At 44.7% G+C, this 24,904-nt stretch overlaps 1 protein-coding gene across 4 annotated transcripts in view; it reads left to right on the top strand.

Moving 5' to 3' along the window:
* The window catches only part of LOC144755185 (caspase-7-like), a 237,730-nt gene extending 213,705 nt beyond the window's left edge, over window positions 1–24,025 (top strand). For all 4 annotated transcript variants that reach the window (XM_078643846.1, XM_078643849.1, XM_078643845.1 and 1 more), the window contains exon 7: window positions 22,313–24,025. In XM_078643846.1, the coding sequence (XP_078499972.1) occupies window positions 22,313–22,542 (230 nt within the window). In that variant the 3' untranslated portion in view covers window positions 22,543–24,025. The remainder of the gene's footprint in view (window positions 1–22,312) is intronic.
* The last annotated feature ends 879 nt before the right edge of the window (window positions 24,026–24,904 follow it).

The raw sequence follows: 24,904 nt of genomic DNA on the forward strand, positions 1-24,904 counted from the left end.
TTGGATAGCATAAGGGTAAAAAATACTATTCCCACTCCAGAGAGTGCAACAGTAGGGAAAGCGTTGGATAGCGTAGGGGTAGAAATTACTATTCCCACTCCAGAGAGTGCAACAGTAGGGAAAGCGTTGGATAGCGTAAGGGTAAAAATTACTATTCCCACTCCAGAAAGTGCAACAGTAGGGAAAGCGTTGGATAGCGTAGGGGTAAAAAATACTATTCCCACTCCAGAGAGTGCAACAGTAGGGAACACGTTGGATAGCGGGAGGGTGAAAATTACTATTCCCACTCCAGTGAGTTTAACAGTAGGGAAAGTAATGATTTAATATATTATTAAAAATAAATTAATATCAATACCAATAACACATTAATTGAAATTAATAACCAATTTTATATTATGTAATAATTAACTAGGAATACAAATACATATTAGTTGTTAAAAATTAATAACCTATTCATAATTATTTAACAACGAATTATTTTTCAATAACAAAAACTAATTAATAATAAAAATTAATACCAATTAATAATTAACAGTAAATTAATTATCAATACACAAAAAGTATTTTTATTATGTAATTAATTACAATTACATTACTTCCCACCCTATTCCCCTATAAACCCACATCCCACTACAGAAAATACATTAATGCAATTATCATAATTATCAAATATTTAATGAATACAAAATAATTACCAATTAATAAAACTTAATTGCCAATTAATAGAAATTAATTACCAATTAAAAATTAATTACCAATACATTTAAAATCAATACCAATAAATAAATAAAAATATTTACTAAATTACAATTAAATTACTTCCCACCCTATTAACCTATAAACACACAACCCGCTACAGAAAATAAATTTAGAAAATTAACATAATTAACAATTAATCAATTAATAAAAATTAATTGCCAATTAATAAAAAATAATTACCAGTTAAAAATTAACAATAAAATCAAAATGAATACTAATAAATAAATAAAAATATTTAATTAATTACAATTAAATTACTTCCCACCCTATTCCCCTATAAACCCACAACCCGCTACAGAACTAAAACGCTAAATTTAATTAAAAATTTATAATTGCAAAAAATTAATATTTAATTTAATATAATTAAATTACTTCCCACCCTATTCCCCTATAAACCCACAACCCGCTACAGAATTAAATTACGCAAAAATTAAATACCATAAAATTCATTACATAAAATAAATTAAACATACATTACAAAAATGAATATACACTTTTCACACATATACTAACATACAAAACACTTTAAAAAATGTTATATTATTAAAAATTCGATATATTTAATGCCTATATTGTATACTTCGATATTTTGACTTCTATATTTTGAAAATCGATATTACTTACCTTCAATTCGATATTTTTAACCACTATATTGTGTCCATTCGATATTTTGTCCATTCTATATTTTTACTTGGATATTATGTCCATTCTATATTTTGGAATCGATATTATGACTGTTTACCAGTAGATCATTGTACCAGGACTCTATTTAGTTGCAGGGGGGCTACCTCGTTTATTACGGAGGTCATGGCATCGAGGTAGTGATTGGTGAGATCCTGGACTTCGGTAGAAACTGATGGGGGCAAAAGCAGGTTGTGGCTGGAAGATGGAATTAAGTTAGGGATGAGATTTTTTAGATCTCTTTTCCACATTTTTGGTCTTTTTTCGATTGAGCAGAGTTAAATTTCACTGTTTCCTTGATCAGGAAGGTGATGATGTGATGGTCATACCAGTCACAGGGTTGGATCGACTCAAGCTGAACGGAGTCTCTTTTGGAGATTATTATATCCAGGATAGAGCCTTTATTGTGTGTAGGGTTGTTGCAAATTTCGATGAGGTCTAGATCATCGAGGACATTTTTGAGGCTATTGACCAATGCATCACTATGGTCATTCCAATGGAGATTGAAGTCGCCAAGGAATATTTGGGTACTTTGATGCCCATTGTTCATAGATACCATATCCATGAAGTGTTCGGTGAAGGTAAGGTTGTCACCTGGGGAATGGAAGATGGAGTGTAAGGAGCATAGTGGTTTGCCATTTCTGGAGATGTTGAGGCACAAGTATTTGCAAGAAGAGAATGACGGGGATATAGCTTTGTTTACAGAGATGTTGCTACGATGTAGCTCTCTCTAATTTGGTTAACAATGGAGCTTGAGACTCCTGTATGCATTGCTGCCACTACTTCATCTGCCACAAGTTCTGAAGAAGATCAAGAACGACAGGCCCAAGTCATCCTAGTGACCCTGGACTGGGCCTGGGACTGGACTTAGAGCTTCTGTGCATGAGCAGCTATCCTCCGATCCATCTGCTGATTTGTGAAGACCTTCTGTCATAGCAGCAGGGCAGGGTCTTCACTGATAGGTTTATATGTGCAGTGATATAAGGTAGATATAGGGAACCTATATTTAAGTAAGGGGTGCATACACCACCTTACACAGGCTGTTGTAGCAGCCCTGTGGGGTATTTTTGAGTGGTCTCTCAGGAGTGGCATAATACATGCTGCAGCCCCTGAGAGGCCTCTGGGGCACCTATGCCCTAGGTATATAGGATACCATATACTAGGGACTTATAGGGTCCTCTGGGAGGTGGGAGTCAGAGGGAAACCCTTGGACTGGTTTAAACACTAACTAAAGGACTGCTCTACTACTGTACATATAGATACCTTGGCGTCACGTAGCAGACCAGTAAGCATAGGAGTTCCCCAGGGATCAATCCTGAGCCCTATGCTTTTTACTCTCTATGTGACACCTTTGACCAGGATAATCCGGTACCATGGATTTGAGGTCGTGTCATAAGCAGATGACACCCAGCTGTTGATCACGTTTGGTCCTGACCTTACAGACACAATGATCTGGTTTAAAAACGGTATGATCCACATTAATAACTGGATGTGTAATAACAAACTACAGCTCAACGGAAGCAAGACAGAGATGATTCTGTTCGGCAGGGCTGAAGAGTACTAGTCTAATAGCTGGTGGCCTCAGGCATTGGGCCCATGCCCGTCCCCAAAACAATCAGTCTGTAATCTTGGAATAATGATTGACAATAAGCTATCCATTAAAAATCATGTCAATCTTGTGTTGGGCACTTGCTACAGGATCTTGCGGAAGCTACGCAAAATATTTAAATGGCTACCTATCGAAGCCAGGAAGCCTCTGGTCCAGGGTTTAATCGTAAGTCTCCTGGACTATGGGAACGCCTTATTAGCTTCCCTAAATAAAGACCTCTATTCCAAATTGCAAATCCTGCAGAACACTGCTGCCAGACGTATCCTAAATTTATCACAGAGATCCCCCTCAGTCCCAAGTCTGTGGTCCCTCCACTGGCGTCCAGTAAGAAAAAGAGGCCATTTTAAAATCCTGTGCCTTACCCATAAAAGCATGTATAGCACTGGGCCCAGTTATCTAGCAAAAAAGCTTAAAAGATACCAGCCAGAAAGAATGTTAAGGTCCAGTTTAAAATCTCTTCTTACCCCACCACGCGTCCGCACTGTACGAAACGGGGGACAATCCTTTTCTTTTCTCACCCCCCATCTCTGGAACAAGCTGCAGGTTCATCTTCTTTCTATTGTGGACAACAAGCAATTTTGCGAAGAATTTAAAACGTGGCTGTTTGACCAGAAATAATGCAATCTGGATATGACTATTAGCCTACTGGAGTCTCCGCAAGTGCCATGAGATCTACCTGGTGACATGTGTGCTTAATAAGATTCTCTGACTTGACTTGACTATAAGGGTACTCCAGAATCCAATCTGTGGTGTACTTAAAGTACATGCAATCATTTTAGAGAGGAAGCAGCTAGGTTGGGGCCCGGGATAGCAGGGTCCCAGCCAGACTAAAGTCGAAAAACAGTGAAACATCAGCAAAAAGGTGTGGACGGATGCTGTGTCACGGGCTCTGGTGAAAGGAAAAAAAGACAGAAAGGAAGAAATATTGAATAGTCTGGTGAAGTACTGGATTTACAAACAAAAAGGGAAAGGATAGTAGGGAGAACAATTCAATACCAAAAGAAAAGGAGAATACCAGAGTAAAGGAAGAAATATGGACAAAAGAGTGAACTGCTAAAGAAATTACAACCGCGTTGAATCCACACCTAGACTAGGCTATAAAAAGCAAACAGGATATACAGTCGAAAGAAAAAGAGGAAAATATACCGAGATTTCCTGACTGTAAAAAGATAAAGGCGATATATTAACAAAAAGGAATACTCCTGGGTTTAGAGATTCCTATGCATTACTCTGACGGGTCCTGAAGAAGGTGGTTTCCAATACCAATTATTCCACCGAAACGCGTTGACCAAGTCTATTATTGAATCCTACGGAATGTAGTGAATCCACTGAGATCAATAGATAAACTACTGAAACGTGTTAACTCGTACAGATGGAGTGTATTGTGTGAAGAGTGTGTATGTAGTATGTATGTATGATGTGGGTTGCATGCTTTCTCTACCCGGGTGTGTGTAACAATTAGTAGAGGTTTTATGTACAAATAATTGTGCAATATTGTAATTTTGTAAAAAAAAACTGTCTGATTTACAAAATAACTTTTTCATAAAATATAACAGTGTAAAAAAAGAAAAAAAGTTTAAAAGAATCATAAACAACTATATAATGATGAATAAATAAAATGAAATAAGAAAAGTGAAAGAAATAATTGTTTTTTTTGGTATTTGTTAGTGCCTAATGTGGAATCTATGACATGGATCCTTGAAATAAATGGGTCGTGAGGGAGAGTTCTTATAGTTCTGAGTGTAGGCCGGTAATCTTCAGTGGAATCACTGCTCGGGGTCTGTACTAAAAGTAGCCCAATGCACAGCCTCAGGGATGGCCAAGTAGCACATGCAGCTGCAAATGGTCACGGTGTGCACGGGTTTGGGTTGCAGAGTTCCCACAAGGGCTTTGGTCCATCAGGAGCTGGGTAGTTCCAAAACCGACAGATGCGACGTTGGTGCCTGCCTTCTAGGAGATTGACTCCTTTCCTCCAAGGATGATTCTTTGGTTATCCAACGAAGTGTAGATAGTTAAAGTTCTGGTATTCTGTAGCAGAGTTTCATCCAGGTAAATCTAAAGTCCTGTAGTCAGGGGTTCTTACTTTATACCCAAGGAAGGGGTGGGACACACTCTGGGGACCCACCAATGGGAGGGTCAGGACAGAAGGGTGGTTACACCCATATCCTTTGTCCAGTTTCATGCCAGAGTGGCCAGAGTAGGGGCTGTTAGCCCCTGCAACCGGTTTGAGCTGGACCATGCACAGGGACACCAATGTGCCCCCAGTGCAGACATCAAAGCACTCTTGGAGTGCAACCACCCTGGCCCGAAACACTAAAGCCTGTCTGGGAGGTGGTTACACCTCCCTGTGACAGGAAACCTATTGTCCAGCCTCCCCTGCCAGAGTTTCGTTCAGCAGCAGGAGGCCAGACTTGTGTCTGTGGCTGCAGCATCCATTTTGTGATGCCAGGGTTCTGTTAAGCTGGTACCGGGTGTACCGGTGTAGTTACATTTCTCCCTCTAGGAGGGTGGAATCATACCTCTGCCACCAGGACTGGCAGGGAGGTATGGTTCCAAGGTGTTTGACACCAAACACAACATGCTTCCTTGCAGCCATTCCAAAGTTAGCCTTTACTGCAAGGTTATAATGCACTTAAGAGTATATGGTCTGGCTGCATCACAGAACAACCCCGGATAATAGATTCCGAAGGGTGCAGATGGGCCCTGCTCATGCAGGGGCACCCTCTTACACAAAACTCAGCAACCTGCCTTCAAGATTGATAAGGCCTGCCATAGGGGTGATAGGTTAATATGTGCAGTGATTTAAGGTAGATATAGGGAACCTATATCTAAGTAAGGGGTGTATACACCACCTTACACAGGCTGCTGCAGCAGGCATGTTGTGTCATTTTGAGTGGTCACACAGGGATGGCATAATACATGCTGCAGCCCCTGAGAGGCCTCTGGGGTACCTATGCCCTGGGTATATACGATACCATATACCCAGGGACTTATAAGAGTACTCCAGTATACAATATGTGGTGTCTCTAAAGTACATGCAATCATTTTCGAGAGGAAGCAGCTAGGCTGGGGCCCTGGACAGCAGGGACTCAGCCAGACTAAAGTAAAAAAAACAGTGAAACATCAGCAAAAAGTGGGGGTAACTATAACAAGCAGATCCTACTATCCTACAAGCGGTACTTCTTGTACCCAGGCCCTGTAAATCAAAAGCTACTAGTGGGCCTGCAGCACATATTTTGTCAACCACTAAAGTAGCCATTTTAAACATGTCTCAGGCCAAGGTATTGCTGCCTGTGTACAGTTTTAAATTGCCATATAAACATTTTGCCATACCTAAACATTCCTTTTTAATACATGTAAGTCACCCCTAGGGTAGGCCTAACCAGCCCATGTATTTAAAAAGTTGGACATTCACTTCCGAGTTTTACATGACCTGGTAGTGATAAAAGGATAAACTGGGGTGACCTTATTACATTTAATAAGGGATACCTTTTGCTTGGGAACATCATGTTTGGTCTCTTGTAATTTAAAAATCCTCTTTAATGGTAAAGTCTGATTTTAGTCTCAATTCAAAAAATGCCACTTTTAGAAAGTTGACCTTTTCTTGCCCTAACCATTTGGTACATGAAGCCTGCATACTGGGTCACATCGCTAGATGTAGTTTACCTTTGTGTATTCCTCTCAGAGAGTATCTCAAAAGGGTACTGGGTCCTGGTGGATAGGCCATCCTGACAGGAGGGGGGAGGGGGTGTGAAGCAGTCAACAATCACACTTGCACTTCAATAGGGGCTGCCTCCTGACCTCATACAGAACTTCACACTAGTCTTTTGTCACCCCACACAATTTGGGGCCTGGTTAGGTGATGGAAGGGAATTCCAGAGCCAGATGTGGGGGAAGTCTAGAAGTTTCTCTCACTTCAAAGCTGGCACCAGGTATAAATATTAGAACCTAAGACCAACTCTTCAGAACTCTCCTGGACCTGCAGACTCTACAAGAAGAAGGTTTGCCCTGCTGCCTGAGAAGTACCCAGCTGTTTGAGGATGACGGCTTCTTTGGAACGGATGCAGTGTGACACAAGTCCTCGCATCACCATCTCCAGATAGGTGACTTTAATGAAACCGACGCAGTGCACCGCACCTCGATGCCAGACCTCACATCATAGCTCCTGATCGGCAGCTACCCAGCACCGGCCCAACGCAACAAATCTTGATGTGTGCCTCTGCAATGCAGCCCCTGACCGGTGGCTTCATTGCCCCGACACAGCACGACACATCTTGATGGGAGCATCAGAACTTCTGATCAATGGCTTCGACAGCACCAACCCAGCGTTATGTATCTCAATGCGGGACTACTCATCGCAGCTCCTGCTCGACGGGTCCCCGAATTAGTGTGCTGCAAGCTGATGCACACTTCATATCTTGATTCCAAGGACACAAGGTACTACCTCAGTGGGGCACACCTTGTCCTGAACCCAGCCTGCAGTACATCGCAGTCGGCCTGAACTTGCAATTCTGTCCCTCTCCAGCGTAACCAGATAATCATAATTGCCACTATTTGCTTCTAAGCACTATCTTCACTAAAAACTGTGAAATGGCATAATGCCGGTTCTACTGATCTGATTTTTGTTGTTTTGTCCTTAATTTATTATATTTTACTCTATTTTTTTAATTGGTGTGTGTTTTTTCTTGCGTTGTGTTTTCACTTTGTTGCTGTTTGTGTGCTGCCTAAATTCTTTACACATTTCCTCTGACTTAATCCTGAATGCGTTTGTGTCTAACTATCAGAGGGTTAAGTACAGATTCATTTTGTGACTTTTTTTGGTTCACCCTGACCAGGATTGTGGCTGTTGCTTGAGTAGGGTTTCACCCTCCTCGACCAATAACCCACATTTCCTTTCTGTGGCTTTTGGGCTCCCGTCCTGGTGGCCATGTTTAATGCGACGGCCAGGGTTGATTGCCCGGAGTCCTGGGGCACCTCAACAATTGTGCCGGTCTTCAAGAACGGGGACCATAACATCACTTTGTGCTATAGACCAATCTCCCTCCTTGATTCCGTGGTCAAGGTTGTAGGTGGGGTAATTCTGAAAAGATTACCTTCCTGGGCGGAGATCGCAGACATTCAATATGGGTTACGCACAGGGCATTCCACTTTATCCCAGTGCCTTAATTTATATCTGATCCTGGGGAAGTATACAATTGCCCGCCAAGGTACGCTCTACATGGCCTTCTAGGATTTATCCTCTGATTTTGACTGTGTCAATCTGGGAAAATTGTGGAAATCCATGAGGGCCATGGGGGTGGAGGATAACTTTGTTGGATTCCTCGAGGATCTGCATAGGGACACCAAGGCTAAGATCAGATACGCAGAGGAGCTCCGTGTCCCAAGGGATTTAATATCGAGAGGGGTGTACGGCAGGGATGCATTTTAGCCCCGCTTTTATTTAATCTATATATTAACGACCTGCACAAGACCCTGGTAAAAACAGGGGCTGATTTTCCTTATGTGGGTCGTCGGAGTTTGCCTATCCTGCTTTATGCGGATGATGCTGTCCTAATTGCTAGAACAGCAAGGGGCCTGCAGACCCTGCTTGACACCTTTCGGAGCTTCATGGAGGATCATGCCCATGCAATTAACAAATCTAAATCTTACATCATGCAGGTCGGGATCCGCCCGAAGAAGGAGTATCCCTTTAAAGTGGGTAATGGAAAGGTGCCCCTGACAGCGACATTTTCCTACCTGGGTGTCTTGCTTGACGAGAACCTGAATTGGGGGCCTCTTATCCAGAGGACCAAGGGGGATGTTACAAGGGAAAATTCAGCAGTATTCAACTTTGCTGCTAAAATGGGTAAGCACCCTGTGGCGGCAATGTTGAAGCTATACCAGTCAAAAAGTATCGCCATTGCGAGCTATGGGAGCGGATTATGGGACTATGTAGCAACTGATGCCCTACAGGTGGTGGAGAACATCTTTTTAAAACGACTCCTTGGAGTGCCAAGGGGTACCTCTAACCTGGTGGTCCACGAAGAAGTGGGGTTGCCTTTTATTAGCGACAACCTGGCTATGGCCCCTTATTGCTTTGGCTCAATTGTTAACGAAGATTCAGGGGCATATGTATCAAACGATTTTTTTGTCGCAAATGCTGCAATTCGCAAAATAGCAGCGTTTGCGACAAAAAAAACGGAAAAATTCGATTTATCATTTAAATCGCATCGCAAAATTAAGGAATCGCAAATTTAGCGATTCCTTAATTTTGCATCAGCATTTAAGGAATCGCAAATTGCGATTCCTTAAATGCTATGTATGAAGCACCCAAGTTGTGCGATTTCTAATTAAGAAATCGCAAATTACCACCCACTTGAAGTTGGTGGTAAATTGCGATTTCTTTCACAAAAGCACTTTTAGCCATTTGTGAAGGTGCCATGCGGCGCAAATAAATGCCATTAGGGCATGTATGTGTGCCATAAATGCACACATATAAATTTCAGGGGTGCATCAGGGTGTCCTTATGACACCCTTGCACCCTTGAAATTATTCTCAATTTGCAATTCTCAAATTGCGAATTGCAAATTGAGAATAACTTCCCATTCATTCCTATGGGCCTCCTGGCCATAGAAATTAATGGGAAATAACTCCTTAATTGCAAATTCGCAATTTGCTATTCGCAAATAAGGAATAATAAGAAATCTCTAAATAATTGCAATTTTTTAGATACATACCATTTTGCAATTCTCAAATAGCGATTCTCAAAAAATCGCTATTTGAAAATCGCAAATAGGTATTTTGATACATCTGCCCCTTAGTTCTTAACCACCAGATTCTAAGGGCTATTCTAAGTCTGGACTTCATGCTACGAATTCCATGGTTGAAATACATTAAGGGTTGTTTTGAAGAGATAGATGGGGTGCCGGATCTATTTTTAAAACCTGATCTAATTACCATAGAGGATGTGGGTTATGTCAAGAAGACCTTTATGACACAAAAAAGCTTGATAGAGATCACACTGAATTGGGAAAACATAGCTTTCGTAAATTTGTGATGCTCCAAACTATTCCCTCTATGGAACCGTATCTTATGTGGCCTTTGTCATCACACGAGCCGTTTTTATTGGTCAGGTTTCGTTTGGATTACTTTCCCTTGCTTTTAGCTGTTCCTAAGGGGAGCTGTAGAGGACAGGTGTTAGCATCCTGTTGCTCTGACGGAGTGTCTCCACAGGGTTTGCTACACTTTATGTTTTCTGTAATTTTTACAATGTTCCTCGCAGATATTTTTTGTTACCACTTTTAAAGAAGTTGAATTATACTCAGGTCCGCCCTGCCCTCTTTCACCTACAACTGTTAAATCCAGATTGTATACCATTTGTAGTAGGCTTTTTAAAGTCTGCATTGCGATCCAGAATCTGTATGGAGAACTAACAGACCTCTAATGGCATGACATTTTTATTTCCTGACTTGTTACTGTATCTTTGTGTAATGCTTGCTTGTTCCCCCTTTATCCTCCTTAACTTGCGTTTGAGGTATAGATATATAAACCCCATTGTATTTTATGGATCATTTTTTTACCTTTTATGATATGAACTGTATTTTTAAAACTGTTTTATGGTGCTGTGTATCTTTTATGGTTTTATTCATAAAGTTGAATAACAATTTTTGACTTGACTTGACTTGAGATCTATTGACTAGACATCTAGGACTCTTCCGTGTTGCAATTTCTCAATAAACAATCCAAGATCATCACTGATATCCTCCGAGAAGATTCAGTTTATATGGTCTATTTATTGTTTGATTAATAATTGACTCCTGCGACATGATAGCACACAGTTACCACCTTCGTTGTTCTGGTAACTCCTGGAGAAAAATTCTAGAGAAAAGATCAAAGTTTGAAGACTTTTCAGAGTGCTGGTAATTTTGAGTTAGATGGACTTAAGAAGATCAATCGGCATGCAGCCTGATTGGAGAAATAGCATTCACCAGAGCAGGCATTCCCAATTTGTTCATTAACCAGCAAATGAATCACAAGATACTAAGGACCTCTAGAATGAATTAATGGCTCAATGTGCTAGGCAAAGGGTCTTAAACAAGATTCTTTTTAATTTGGGTTACCAATGGAGTTTAGTTACTTGGTGAAGCATGATCACTTTTTCGTGTCCACAGCATTTTGGGAAGGTCTAAATTAAGCACTTTCCCATAATCTAGACAGGGCCTCGTTCATGTCAAAGTCAGAGAAAGGAACAATTTTTTTCAAACTTTGGTTCAATAGGAAGCGGATGTCAATAGTCCTGTTAATGTGAGGCATGAGAGTAAGAGCAGAGTCCAATATAAATTCTAGATTCTAGGCTGGTTTACAGAAAAAAGGGCACAGTCCTGCTGGTCGGGGCACAAGACATTCAAAAGGAGTTTAAGATATGTGTGTTGGTGCCAGTCCAGGCTACTGCAGCAACCAACCAAGAATTAAAATGTCACCGGTGCAGCAAACAGAAGTCATACATTTTAATGAGGGCTACGTATGCTAAGAAAGGTACAGACTGAGAAACAATCCCTGTGGAACTCCGGTTGTAAGAGGTTTAAGTTGCGATCTAAACGTAGGGCGATAGCTAGCTTGTGAAAGTCAATAACGGTTGTATTCCGTTGAGTGCTGCACAGACAATATCCATATTTTGAAGCCTCTTTATGACCACTAGATGGTTGACAGTGTCAAACGCTGCCAACAGATATGACAAAATTAGAATGGTGTCACTTACGTGGTTGTGCACTCATCTAATGTCATTAAATGACATAATATAGGTTTCCACGGGTCGCGTGCTCACTGTGCCACTGGATTTAAGCTGGCCTGGCTGATAAGGGGTGATTCCCCAAAACCGGTCCTAGAATGCATGTTTCCGGTCCAGGGAGAACCTAGCCTGGCAGTTCTGACTGGTATGTTCCCAGCCGGAGCAGGGTCAGGACTGATTTTGGAGGCTAGAGAGAACAATGAAATAAGTATGCAATATATGACTTAAGAAGGTCCATCTTGGGCCATCATGGATTTTCCTGCCAAGAGCATTTTGCCTCCAGAAAATAGAGTACTTGACAAAGGAGAAAGTGAATCTCTTCTTAGAATACAACACAAACATAATTAATTTAGAGGACCGCTCTTTGGCTATTCATACATTCTCCCTGAATTTGATATAATGTAACTCCATTTTAAGTAGGCCGAGACTCAATTTTCTGTATTTTTGCAGAATCATCAACATCTACCATTGACGGAGATGTTGTCTGTCCTGATCTTTCCAAGAACCTTTAAAAGTGTTGTCCTTTAGATATAGACATTAACAAGACACCTGAGTCAACATCAGCCTGGCACAAGTGCTTTTGTTATCTCAATTTCAAGGTCAAAGAAGAACAATAGCCAAAACATTATAGTCAGAATTGTCATAGTTTTACCTTATTTCCTCAAAACAATGCATCTTAGACTAGCTTCTTGATGGTCATTGGTTATATTAAACATTCACATGGTGAAGCAGCTCCTTGTTCACAGGCATGGAAAGAGATTGCGTAGTGTTGTTTCAAAAGCACTTCCCTCTGCATGTGAATAATTTAAATTGCCCCCAGTGCGCTTTGCAGGTTAGTGCAACAAATGTTGCATGCTGGGTCCTGTAGTGCTTTTGTAAAAATTGTTACCCAACAGTGGGTTCTGAGCTTTTCCCATGTTGTTCGTACTGTTTCCTAGCCCTCCAGTGGGCCTCCCAAATGAAGAGTTTTTAAATAGTTTATGTCAGTCTACCTTTCCACTGACAGACTCTGAACATTTCCATGTCCTGTGGTCCCCTGTTAAAGTGTGGGGCAGTGCAGTCTTCCCAGCTGGACAACCATGAAAAAAATGCTTGCAATTTATCCTCCATTCGAAGACCCACAAAGGCAGGTGAATTCAATCAAAATAAATGTAGGGCTCATTAACAGCACAGTTGACCTGACTTGAGGGTTGTAGATATTTTGCTTTAACTTCTCCTAGCATATAGCTCCCCTCCCACCCTTTTAATCAAGGGAGCCAACCACGCTAATAAAGTACATTGTGGACTGACTCACCTTTTTTAATTCACCTACACCTCACGACTACACTACCCCTGCCCTCTCACACGCATGCATCATATGGCTGGAACAAAAGATCTCCGATAAAGAGCCCTTGTTTCGGGAGCCCGTCAGACATTGCAGCGCCAGTCTGACGAGGAGCAGAACCCATATGATGAAGCATGACACCTAGTTTACTGGGTGTGTGAGGGTTTTAGTTCCAACAAGGGAATACCCCCTTCTCGCTCTTCCTAGTACACTCACACGTTTTTTCTTATCTCTTCTCCCGGGGAACTTTGTACCCTTCTTGTGTTACTCATTAACAGCACAGTCAGCACGGGGGCGTGGCCTGACGGCGATGGAGACGGGAGCCTGAATCCGAGCTCCCGCCAGTGACCTCCTTCCCAGTCTCATCCTATATAGTGGGCACCCAAGAGCGGAAATTGACCCCCCCCAGCACCTGAACCCCGGGGGCCATGGGCATCCGGGGTTTGAGGCGAGACTTGCCGGGGAAACGGGTAAAAGACCGCAGAGCTGGGAGTTGGCTTAAGATGGCGGCCTCGACCTATTAGTGAAGGTTGGGGAGAGCAGAGGCGGGGACGGGCTTGTATACATGTCACCGGAGCCCGCTCCGCATAATCTCCAGACAACGAATTCCTCCCGCAAGTGGCCCTGCAGCTGCCTACACGGGGGCTCAGACCAAGCTGCGACTCACCGCAGGAGACCGGACATTGAAATGCGGTGAGTGAACGGCCACAAGCATGGCGCAATTACTTGGCGGGAGGGGAAAGCCGCGGATGTAGGCTCGACCCCCCCCCCCGCACGCACCAGACTGTAGAATCGGCACAGCGGGGAGAGGCCAGTACATGCTCCGGTCGCACAGATAGCGGAGAGTGCTGCGGAGCCAGGCAGACAAAGCAGCGCCTGCCAGCACATGAGCGGCCAGAGATATGGGCCAGCAGTAGGGGCACAATAGAGCCCCGCCATTTACCCAGGTACAGTCTGGGGAGGCCTCCCTATGCTGCAGGTGGCGCTGTACTACCCGCACTACCCCGGACAGAGGCACATCCAGACTGGTCCCCCTCCACAGACTGGGGTGAGGGGGCAAATTACCAGCGCATGGAAAAGCTTGGGCCTGACATTGCACTACAGAGAAGGGACCGTGATGCATACTTAAGAGGAAGACCACGGAGGAACATAGCAGCCATATCGGATACTTGCAGCTACACGGCCCAGTCCCCCTAAAATGGCAGTAGAGAACATTGCAGACTAGAGAGGAGGGGCAGACGCCTGTGGCGTGGCAGGGGGGTAGCCCAGAGCTGCTGGACAGCTGCGCAGGACCACCGATCACACCCTAAAGAAGCCTGCGGAAGTTGAAGAGTGGGAACTTGAGGGCAGAGTTGCCATTGCTTAGGAGGAGAGAGAGCACCATTCAAATCCGTCGAGCACAGTGAGTATGGAGGCACGCTCTATATTCAACATAGGCCCCAGTATCAGCAGATGGTAGGGCGAGAGAGTCGTGTACAGTGCTGAGTCATATGTCAAAGCCTGCACCAGCTGACCCACTGGCAGAGCACGGCATACCGCAGCACCATTGAGCAAGACCAACTACCTATCAGACCTGGGGGCCTGGAGAGAACCCACGACGGCGGGCACCTGAACCATGGCCCTTCTTGACAACACATAACGAGACAGCAACATGGGGCAGGTCACCAAGAGACGTGACACTGAGCACCAAGACTCGGCGAGCAAAGATAATGGGGAGTCACGATAATGCGGGGGGTCCCGAAATGAACAGACGCCCCAACAAGGAGAGCTATCACTTAAAGATATCCTGCACGCTATAGAAAAATCGCCGACTGCAGTGGAGACCATATTTGACACGATTCGGGAAGATCCGGGTCTACTGCGGACGGATCATAGGAAGCTAGCGGACCAGGTTACAACTGTAGGGGCTGAAGTGGACAGCCTGAGGACACCGGTTCAGGCGACCACGCGCAGAGTCACCAACATAGAAAAGCGCGTCCTGGAACAGCGGGCGGAGGACGCCGGAAATCGAGCACGCCGGAATAACATTAGGGTCACGGGCCTGCCTGAAAAAGACGAAGGGGGAAATATGGTGGTATACCTCGAACACTGGTTGTGCGCAGCCGTGGCAGAAGAGGGCCTAATGACGTTCTTCGCCCTGGAGAGAGCACACAGAGTCCTCGCTTGGGCACCCCTGCCTGGCAGACCATCACGGCCGGTGGTGGCCCGTCTTCTCTTCTATAAGGACAGAGATCATATTCTGAGCCAGGCGCGCCTCAAAGGGCATTTTAAGGTGGACAATAGCATTGTTAGGATTTTCCCTGATTTCTCCAGGGAAGTGCAACGCCAACGAGAATCCTTTGTTACAGCCAAGAGGAGACTGCGCCAAATGGGGGTGTCCTATTCAATGGTATTCCCAGCCCGGCTCTGCGTAGTACGGCAGGGGGGAACCACATTCTTTACTACGCCTCACGAAGTCTGAGAATGGATAGCGGAGCAGGACCCCAAGGACCAGAGACGAGAGGACAAAGACCTCAGTGAACCGAACCCTGTACGCTCCCCTGACAAAGGACAGAAACCAAAGGGTCACCCGACGATGGAGGAGACACACAGAGACAGAGCGAGTGCGATTGCAGCGGTGGCCTCAATAAGCACGGCAAGCACCCGGGATACTCCCTTGCATTCTGAAGGGGTGCACGGGGACTCGGACTCAGCTGACGACCTGATGTGAAGCAGATCGGGCACACAAGTACAGCCGGGACTATATTGTTGGGCAGTAGAAAACAACGCCAGGGTCGCCCTGCACTATGACAGGATGGGCCCCTATACACTTGTATATGACCTGTACACGGGGGAACCCGGGGGGGGCGGCGAGGATGGCTGTCTTCCAGGCGAACACTGGCTTAGCCACCACTTTCAGACTTTGACTGTTAAGGCACGAGAGTGCTAGGTTTGGATGGGAGAGATGTTCTCACTTGTCCTGAGGAGGGAGAGTTGGGATGTTTATCTAGTTTTACGAATAACAGGGGTGGGGGGTGCTGCTGACGACAGGGCGAAGGGATACGTCCCGACATCCCGCTGCGGGAGATACAAGGTTGGTCTGGGTACAGGGACATGACATGGGGCGATTATGAGCACTCATGTAGCAGACAAAGGCCACCTACAACATAATATCATGGAATGTTAGGGGCATGCACACCATGCGCAAACGGTATAAAATATTCTCTCAATTGACCAGGCGGGGAGTGCAAATAGCTATGCTCCAAGAGACCCACACATTGGCCCCAGAGGGTGCGGTACTGCGCAGACGCTGGAGAGGCCAAGCATTTTACACATCATATTCAGCATTTTCCCGAGGGGTCCTGATCTGGGTACAAGCGGGAGTCCCCTTCTAGTCTGTTGAGCACAAAATCGACCCAGAAGGGCGTTATGTACTTGTCTCTAGAAGACTTGATGAGCAGATATCACCCTTGTCAATGTATATGGCCCAAATGTGGATCACATTCGCTTCCTAGAGCAGTTGTCAGTGTCCTGGCATTATCCATGGCTGGGGCGGTTTTAATAGGGGGAGACTTCAATTGCATCGCAGGATCCGAACTGGACAGACCACACCCACCACTCCGAGACTCCCCTGTGCCTACTGTTGCTCGATTTTTTTGTGAATGGATAAACTCACTGGGAGGTAGTGGACGCATTTAGCAGCCCACATCCGACTTACAGAGACTACTCACACCTCTCCCATACCCACGATTTGCACGTCCCCCCAGATACTTTTTTAAGTTCACCGGACCTCTACACCCAACTTTGGGGGGGGGCGGAGTACCTGACCAGAACGGTCTTGGACCACAACAACCCACTCATGCTCAAGTTAAGGGGGGACACTATTGCAACCCATCCCTATGTGGCGCCTCAAACCAGAAACCCTGGAGGACCAAGTCTTCCAGCACGAGACTAGGGAGCATATCATGCAATATTTCACTGACAATGCAGCATCCCCAGACTCTAGAGCCACGGAATGGGAGGCCTTTAAGGCCATGATCAGAGGATGGTGCATGGCAACATCTATTGGGGTCCGTAGGATGCTTACAGCAGACATAGAAAGAGCAGATTTCGACACTCAAGAACTTAGAGAGTAGACTAGGCGGCCAGAACACCTGGAACTACAGCAGGAACTACTAGAGGCCAAAGTAGAGGTAGCAGTACAGGAGGAGCGACTCTGCTGCTTTGACTACCAGACGTACACAGATAGGACGCATGCCGAATGGGACAAGGCGGGGCGCCTATTGGCATGGCTAGCCAACCCATCCAAGGAAGGCAGTACCATATTGGCAATTCATGACCAGATAGGACGACCCTTACATAGGCAAGAGGAGATTAATAACCGCTTCCGTGACTAATACGCACAATTTTACAAAAGCTCCGGCCAGCGAGAAATAGATAGGATTACTGACTATCTGTCACCCCTCCCACTTCACACCCTTGATGCAGGGGAGGCAGAGTTACCGGGGGCCACGATAACAGAACAGGAAATCAGGGGGAGGGTGGGGGGCGGTTAAGGCCATGGCATGGGGGAAAACCCCAGGCACCGACGGACTACCTCAGGAATTCTATGCCACATACCTCACAGAACTAGCGCCTAGATTAGTGGAACTATATGGGGAAACATGAGATAGAGGGAGTCTAACTCAGACAACAGTCTACGGTGATGGTCCGCCTGCTCGAGCCCGACAAGACCCCAAAGGAGTGCACATCATACCGACCGAAATCGATGGTCAATTTAGATTTTAAAATCCTAAGTAAAATATTGGCCACCAGACTGTTGCCACATATGACCTCCTTGGTACATCCGGACCAAACAGGATTCCTTCCTAGCAGAAATACAACCTTCAACATCAGGCGTCTCTTCGCCGTCCTAGAACAGGGCGCAGAGGAGGCCCCGGGAGGAGAGATATTTGCTATCTATATAGAGAAAGCATTTGATAGTCTTGAATGGGAATTTCTGTATGCGGTGCTCACACGAATGGGGCTTGGACAGGGATTTGTCCAGTGGGTTAAAGTACTGTACAAGGATTCAGTGGGGAGGGTCCGCACGGGTCACACCATCTGAGCACAATACCAGAGAGGGGCACGAGACAGGGGTGCCCCCTCTCCCCCCTTTTATTCGCCCTAGCGGTAGAACCACTTGCGTGTATAGCACGCTCTGGGACAACATATGAGGGTATTCGACTAGCTGATCAGACACACCACATTGCATTATATGCAGACGACCATCTGCTATTTCTAAAAGACACCGTTACAGCTTTGAGGGGGGCCTGTGCATGATGGACGAGTTTGGATCCCTCTCTAGACTATGCGTTAACTGGCAGAAGTCACAACTCTTTCCGTGACAGGGGATACTCCCCCCCTATGGAGCTGGGGGACCTGCAGTGGGAGCCGCGCTGTTTTAGGTACCTAGGTGTAAAAGAATACCACGACTTCACTGATGTCCATGAGGGGAATGTGGGGGGGGGCCCTACGATCGCTGAAAAGTTGTATGACCTTCTGGGGAACGCTACCCCTATCAGTGGCGGGACTAATTTCCTTACTGAGAATGATAGCTCTGCCCCGACTGCTATATTTCTTAACCACCATACCGGTGTGGATCCCCAGTGCATGGTTTCGTTCGCTTGACTCTCTTATTACAGCCTTCATCTGGGGGCCCGGCAGAAACAGAGTGGCCTTGACCACGCTGAGGAGGGCGCAAGGGGAGGGAGGATTAGCAGTGCCGGACATGGAGAACTACTACCTAGCAGGACAACTCCAACGATTCACGCAATGGGTGGCAGGCAATTTGGACCCAGAACGGAGGAAGCCCCATTCAGCCCGAATAGGGCAGATGTCATGAGCACACTAATGGGCACCATTAAACCGCGAAAGATACGCTTCTCAGAACACAGAGTGATAAGGAGCTGTTGGTGGCATTACTAGAGGCACTCCCGCATGGGGGCCACTGAAGGGGGTTGGAGGGGTGGACGCAAGCGGGAGTCACTAAAATAGGAGATCGGTATAGCAACAGGGAACTACCTATATTTGCGGCCTTCCAAGCAAACTGGACATCCCGCAGGGATACTTTTTACTATATGGGGCGGTTACAGGGGCCATGTGCAGACACTGGGGGCAGGGGACAACCGAGCCACCTACACACTCCACATGTGAACACATAAGTGTAGCGGAGGCGCCATCAAGACAGTAATTGGCTGCCTTGAGCTTTGAGCCGACGGGCTCCTGGACGACGCACCTGCGTGCCGGTTCGGGCATCGAGGCCTTTGACGGTTGCTTGGCAGCCTTCTCTTACACCCCTAACTATTTTCTCTACTGATGAGGGAAGTTATCCCGAAACACGAGCCATGTCTCGGGCGATATCTAAAAACCCGGGACATGTATCGGGTCTAGAGATCATCAGTTCAACAAGTACCTACTTGCACCCACTGGGGTGAACCACTCAAGAACTCCATGTACCAGAGTCCCTAGGGGCGATCCGGAGGAGGGGCTAGCGGTGTGCGGTCCATTGCGATTGTGTCTACAGTATTGTAACTCTATCGAGCCATTCGACGAGATTCCACAAGACCACTAGAGGGACTACGGGGTAAGTGGGAGGCGGACCTTGGGACTCATATAGAGGATGAGGACTGGGTAAATACACTCCTCCGGGCCATTAAGGTATCCCGCAACGCACAATTCCAGTTAATTCGTTTTTACACCCTGCATAGAGCGTACATTACACCAGCCAGAATCAATTGCTATTTCCACCGAGATGATGCGAGCTGCCCACGCTGTCAGGAGATAGGAGCTAACTACATCCACATAATGTGGAGCTGCCCACAGCTTGAAGGGTACTGGCAGGAAGTGATTAGGAAAACAGCGCGCGTCACAGGGATGGTGATACCATGCACCACAAGCCATGTGCTGCTCAACCTGTTCCCCCACTCCGCCCGGACCAAAGTCATGGCGAGGTTCCAGGACCTAGCATATATATTAGCAAAGCGCAAACTAACAAGCAAATGGAAGGCCCCAGAGTGTCCTGGTGTGCTCAGGTGGAAGCGGGAATTGGAGTAGTGGGCGCACTGCGAACATAGAATACTGCTCCGGAATGCACCACGAGGCAGAGGCAGAACAGAGAGAGCGCAGGCTTGGGGAGCTCTAGTAGATGACCTGAAGATTGTAGAAAGAGTCCACTCCCAGCACCCCACAGGCCAGGTCCCGACCAGTTAGCCCTAATAACCAGGAACAGGAGGGAGGTGATGCGGCATAAGAAACCGACCACAGCACCCTAACACCTACAGACCTGAAGGTTTGCAGGAGATTTGCCTCAGTTGAGACATACGGTGAGAGAAACCCAGACCACAAATAAGGTGGGAGCCAAAGCGGCAGATTAGCCAACAGTAGCAAGGGGTGGGGTGGGGGGAGAGAGGGAGGGACAGTTGGGGAGGAAATGTTAGATCATCATACTGAATGAATGTACCTTGCAATTGATACTGCATAGTTTGATGGAACCCACCAGGAGATAAGGGGTATAGACAGAATGCCAGCTACTCAGATAGGAAATGTTACCTTGTACTGTTAACCAGAAACGTATATGAACAAGATCAGACATGAGAATATATTGCTGACACCCAGATGCAAATAAAATATGTGTAAAAAAAAGCACAGTCAGCACTTTCTTGGTATTTAAATAAGTAATGCCTCTGCTCAAGCAAACCATCAGATTGAGTAAATGTAAAACCCTTCTGCAAGTAGTGTACCCAGAAAGGATCCTGTTGGATATGTACTAAGAAGATGCACAAAGGAAGTTCTTCACACAATTTGAGAAATTGTACCGCCTTTTCTTTTCTGACCGGGGCCTGCTTACTTAACCTTGGCATGGCTGAACTGTGCCTTTTACTTCATTACCCGTTGGTCTGGAGACAAGTAAATATGGGGTCTGTTGAAAGAAGTGGCATCGGGCAACACTTGAGGATCTCAGATCACCAGGCACAGTGCTGTCTGCTTAGAGCTATGCCTTATAAACCCTCAGTGGGAGCTCCAGTGAAAACTCCCACCAGCTCCACCTGCTGTGTTGCTGGGTCCCAAGCAGTGGCTTACGGGGTACCAAAGACAGCATGAGTTTAAAATCATATGACAACTTTGTGTACAGTCTCAGTGAGAAATATATGTATAGATAATCCAACTATGGGCCTCGTGGTTTCAGGGGAGATCTCTTGACAGCCTTGCTACTTCCACAACTATAGCTCCATTCAGTAGTAAAGTTACAGCTTTATAGAGCATTGTTTCCACCCACATGAACAGGGGATATACTGCCAGGAAGACAGTTTCAAGCAAACCCAACTGATTATACAGTTTAAACTGTACTCATGGTTTACCTTACTGCTCTATGCTTTCTCTTGTTTGACCAGACTGTCCTGTGTGCTGAGACACTGCAGTTACAGATACTCACTTGATAATATGAATGCTCATTGATGCGTTGTGATCTGGGTATGGTAGTAGATTTGGAAAGACAAAGCACGCATGGAATTTTCTACAGATGTCTCTCTTACTGGATAGATATAGGCCAGCTCTACTATGGATGTGCACTGACTTTCACTAATATATGTCTCAAACCCTGAAAATCAAAGACAGTTCTAACATACAGTTATTTGCCACTGGGTTGTAGAACCGCACCCTAAGTCAAAACGCTAAATCCAGCCGAGGAGTCACATAACTATTTATGAATGAAAGCTGGCCATTGAAAAGTAAGTTGGAGATAATGTTCAAATACCAGCAAAATCAACGGAACATTGTATTCTATCTGGTATCGATAAAGAGGATTACAACGCCAAAGAGACACTTCAGTCCACACTGTGTGATATATGAACATTCATTATTAAACGTATGCCTTCATGAGTGTGGACTTTTGATTCAACAAGATGCTTAACCCTTTTAGATTCACAGTTAGGATGAAAAAGAATATTTAATAAAGGTGCCATATAATCACCTTGTAGAAAACGTGCCATTCTACTGTATTGCATATTGTTTGCTGACTAGAAAGTCAACATGTCCAGGACAGATAGTTCCTTGACTGCTTGAAAGCGCATATTCATTAAAAAAAAGTATTTTGTGAGGAAGTGGAAAACATCATTAAGTAATTTAACTACATTGAGACTGTGTTTCTTTTTAGGTTACTATGCTTGGAGGAATGGAAAACGTGGATCTTGGTTCATTCAATCTCTTTGCAAAGTCCTCACAGAACATGGGAGACAGCTGGAGATCATGCACATCCTGACCAGAGTCAACTTCATGGTTGCCACTGGTTATGAGTCTGAACACACAGACCCTGATTTCGATAAAAAGAAGCAGGTGCCTTGTATTACTTCAATGCTGACTAAAGAACTTTACTTCCAAACATGAATTCAATATGTAGAAAGTCTTTCCTGCCAGACAGTGTAAGCTGTCTGTTACCGAAAAGTCAGCTTACAGTGCACTTGGAGCCCACCCACTGCATACCATTGGCTGGCTTTACTGTCACCCTCATTTGATTGGTGTTTATTTGTTACCTTGTGTGGGCTTTATTTCTTCTGTTCATCTCTCCCTTTGATTTTGACCATATTACCTATGTACTTCCACCGCTCACTTTTCAAGCACTGATTTTTTCTTTTTGGTTTAGTACTCCACAAGTCTGCATGTGTTTTTATCAGCTGTCTCCCTGGTCTACTTCTCTTCTCTCCTCCATCGTACTCCATTTTGCTCTCTCTTGCCATATGTTTGTCCACCACTCTCTTCTGTTATGCACTCACATTTGTGGTCTTTACCCCTCAGCTCCATGTTGCTGTTTCTTGGCTGTGTCTTTTGCTTCCCCCGTGCCCTAATTGTTGCTTCCGTCCCCTGCCTCCTCCATATTGCTTCCAATAACTGCTTTTAAAGAACAGGCCTTTGTTCTTTTTTTAGTTTACAGATTCAACTCTGATCGGTAAATAAAAAGGAAAAAAAGAACCCATGCCATTTTGTAGGGCGTGTGCATGCCTGCAAAATAACGCAGACATTCGCATCATAAGACTCTTGCTCACCTCTTTAGCCATGCTGCGAAACATCGGGGAAGCTGTACATCATAAGGCCGGATCTGGTAGCTTAGTGAACTAATTTGTCCACTGTAGGGGCCTGTGTTCGACCACCTGGTCACAGGTTCAAATTCTGGCGGGTCCACTCAGCCTTTCATCCTTCTGAGGTCGATAAAATGAGGACTGTTGGGTAACAATAAACATCTGTTATTTAGCGCCAATATGCCCTTGGAGGAACGTATGCATCACAAATATACCTTATGTTACAGCATCACTAAACATCATTGGCAAAGCCAATAGGTCCCAAAGGTGAAACATATTGGCATTGACAACCCTTGTTGGATTATCGATTGTCACAATTCTGTTCTCTTTCCTGCATTTTAAAGGCATGGCATTTTGTAAAACTAGTTTTACAACCTATGAGTTTACATTAATGATTGCAACACATTTAAGGACAGTTATTAGGACTAATCTTACCTATTTTCTAAACTATGTGCAAAGGCTTCAGATAAATGTCTAGTCTGAATTGTTGGTATGTCATTACCCCAGAAAGCTCACTGGTGGCATCAAATAACCCTGAAACTCACTCTTGTTGTAAAGAAAAGAAATACTTAATTCATTGGCCCAAGAGGACAAATGTTTCTGGTAACACTTTAAGTTGAGTGTCAGCGTTTCTAAATGTGGAGAAGCTCTACAACCCATTAATTTCTATGTATGTATTTGCAGCTGTATGTTTAGCTTTGACCTGTGTTATGCAATATCCGAGGACCTTGTCTTGTCAATGCTCAAGAAAGAAAATACTTTACAATGTTATGCATAAAACTAAGGATTCTAAAGATTTCTGCTGTTTGTGAAAAGTCATTTATGCACAAGACCTAGCTGTAATTGTATGTAAGTACACTTCAATGACCAAAGGTGACATCAAAGAGCATTACATTTGGCTTGTTTGGCTCCCATTGATAATTTTGTCAGTCTGAGAGTGGCCCAGTATGACAAGTTCTTGTAATTTAAAATGTTGTGTCCATCTGATGAACAGTTACATACCCCCACGATACTCATTGTTGAACTGAATGTATGGCTTGTGTTTGGTTTGGATACAATATATTTGTATCAGTACACTAGTGTCTGTGATTTTTAGTGAACTAGTTTTACCTTTTTCAGTGATTCATGTTGATTTCTGTTGGGCATAATGAAAATGCCATTTTGTTTAACCACAGCCATTTTGTAGGTTTATGTAATATCTATGCCTGCACTGTACTCACTCTTCTGACATATTCAGCCTCCTTTTCTTATTAGCACTTGCAAGCAAAAGTTAGTGGATAGTCCTGATATTCATGACATTGGCTTGCTGCAGGCTTTTCTTTTATTTAGCATCTGCCTAAACCTAGCTATCAGAATTGTGAGTGATCTACAACCCAGTATGATAGGCATCTACTGCAAGTCTTGGTAATCTCCAAGTATTGACTTCCATCACCAGGAACATTTGTTACCCATCATGATAAATACCAACAAACAACCAATAAGATCCCAATCCATTGTCAGCCATCTTAAACACAGTTGAACAAATATGTTAACCATGCCCACCTGCGTTCAACAGGATATGTCACCAGTCACAAGATGAAAGCTCAGTTAATACACTATGTGTATGAAATAATGTTTCATTAGAATCTTTAGTTCCTTTATTAATCATGTCCATAGCACACTTCTAACCATTA

The sequence above is a fragment of the Lissotriton helveticus genome, chromosome 5_1, assembly GCF_964261635.1.
Source record: "Lissotriton helveticus chromosome 5_1, aLisHel1.1, whole genome shotgun sequence".
Lineage (NCBI taxonomy): Eukaryota > Metazoa > Chordata > Amphibia > Caudata > Salamandridae > Lissotriton > Lissotriton helveticus.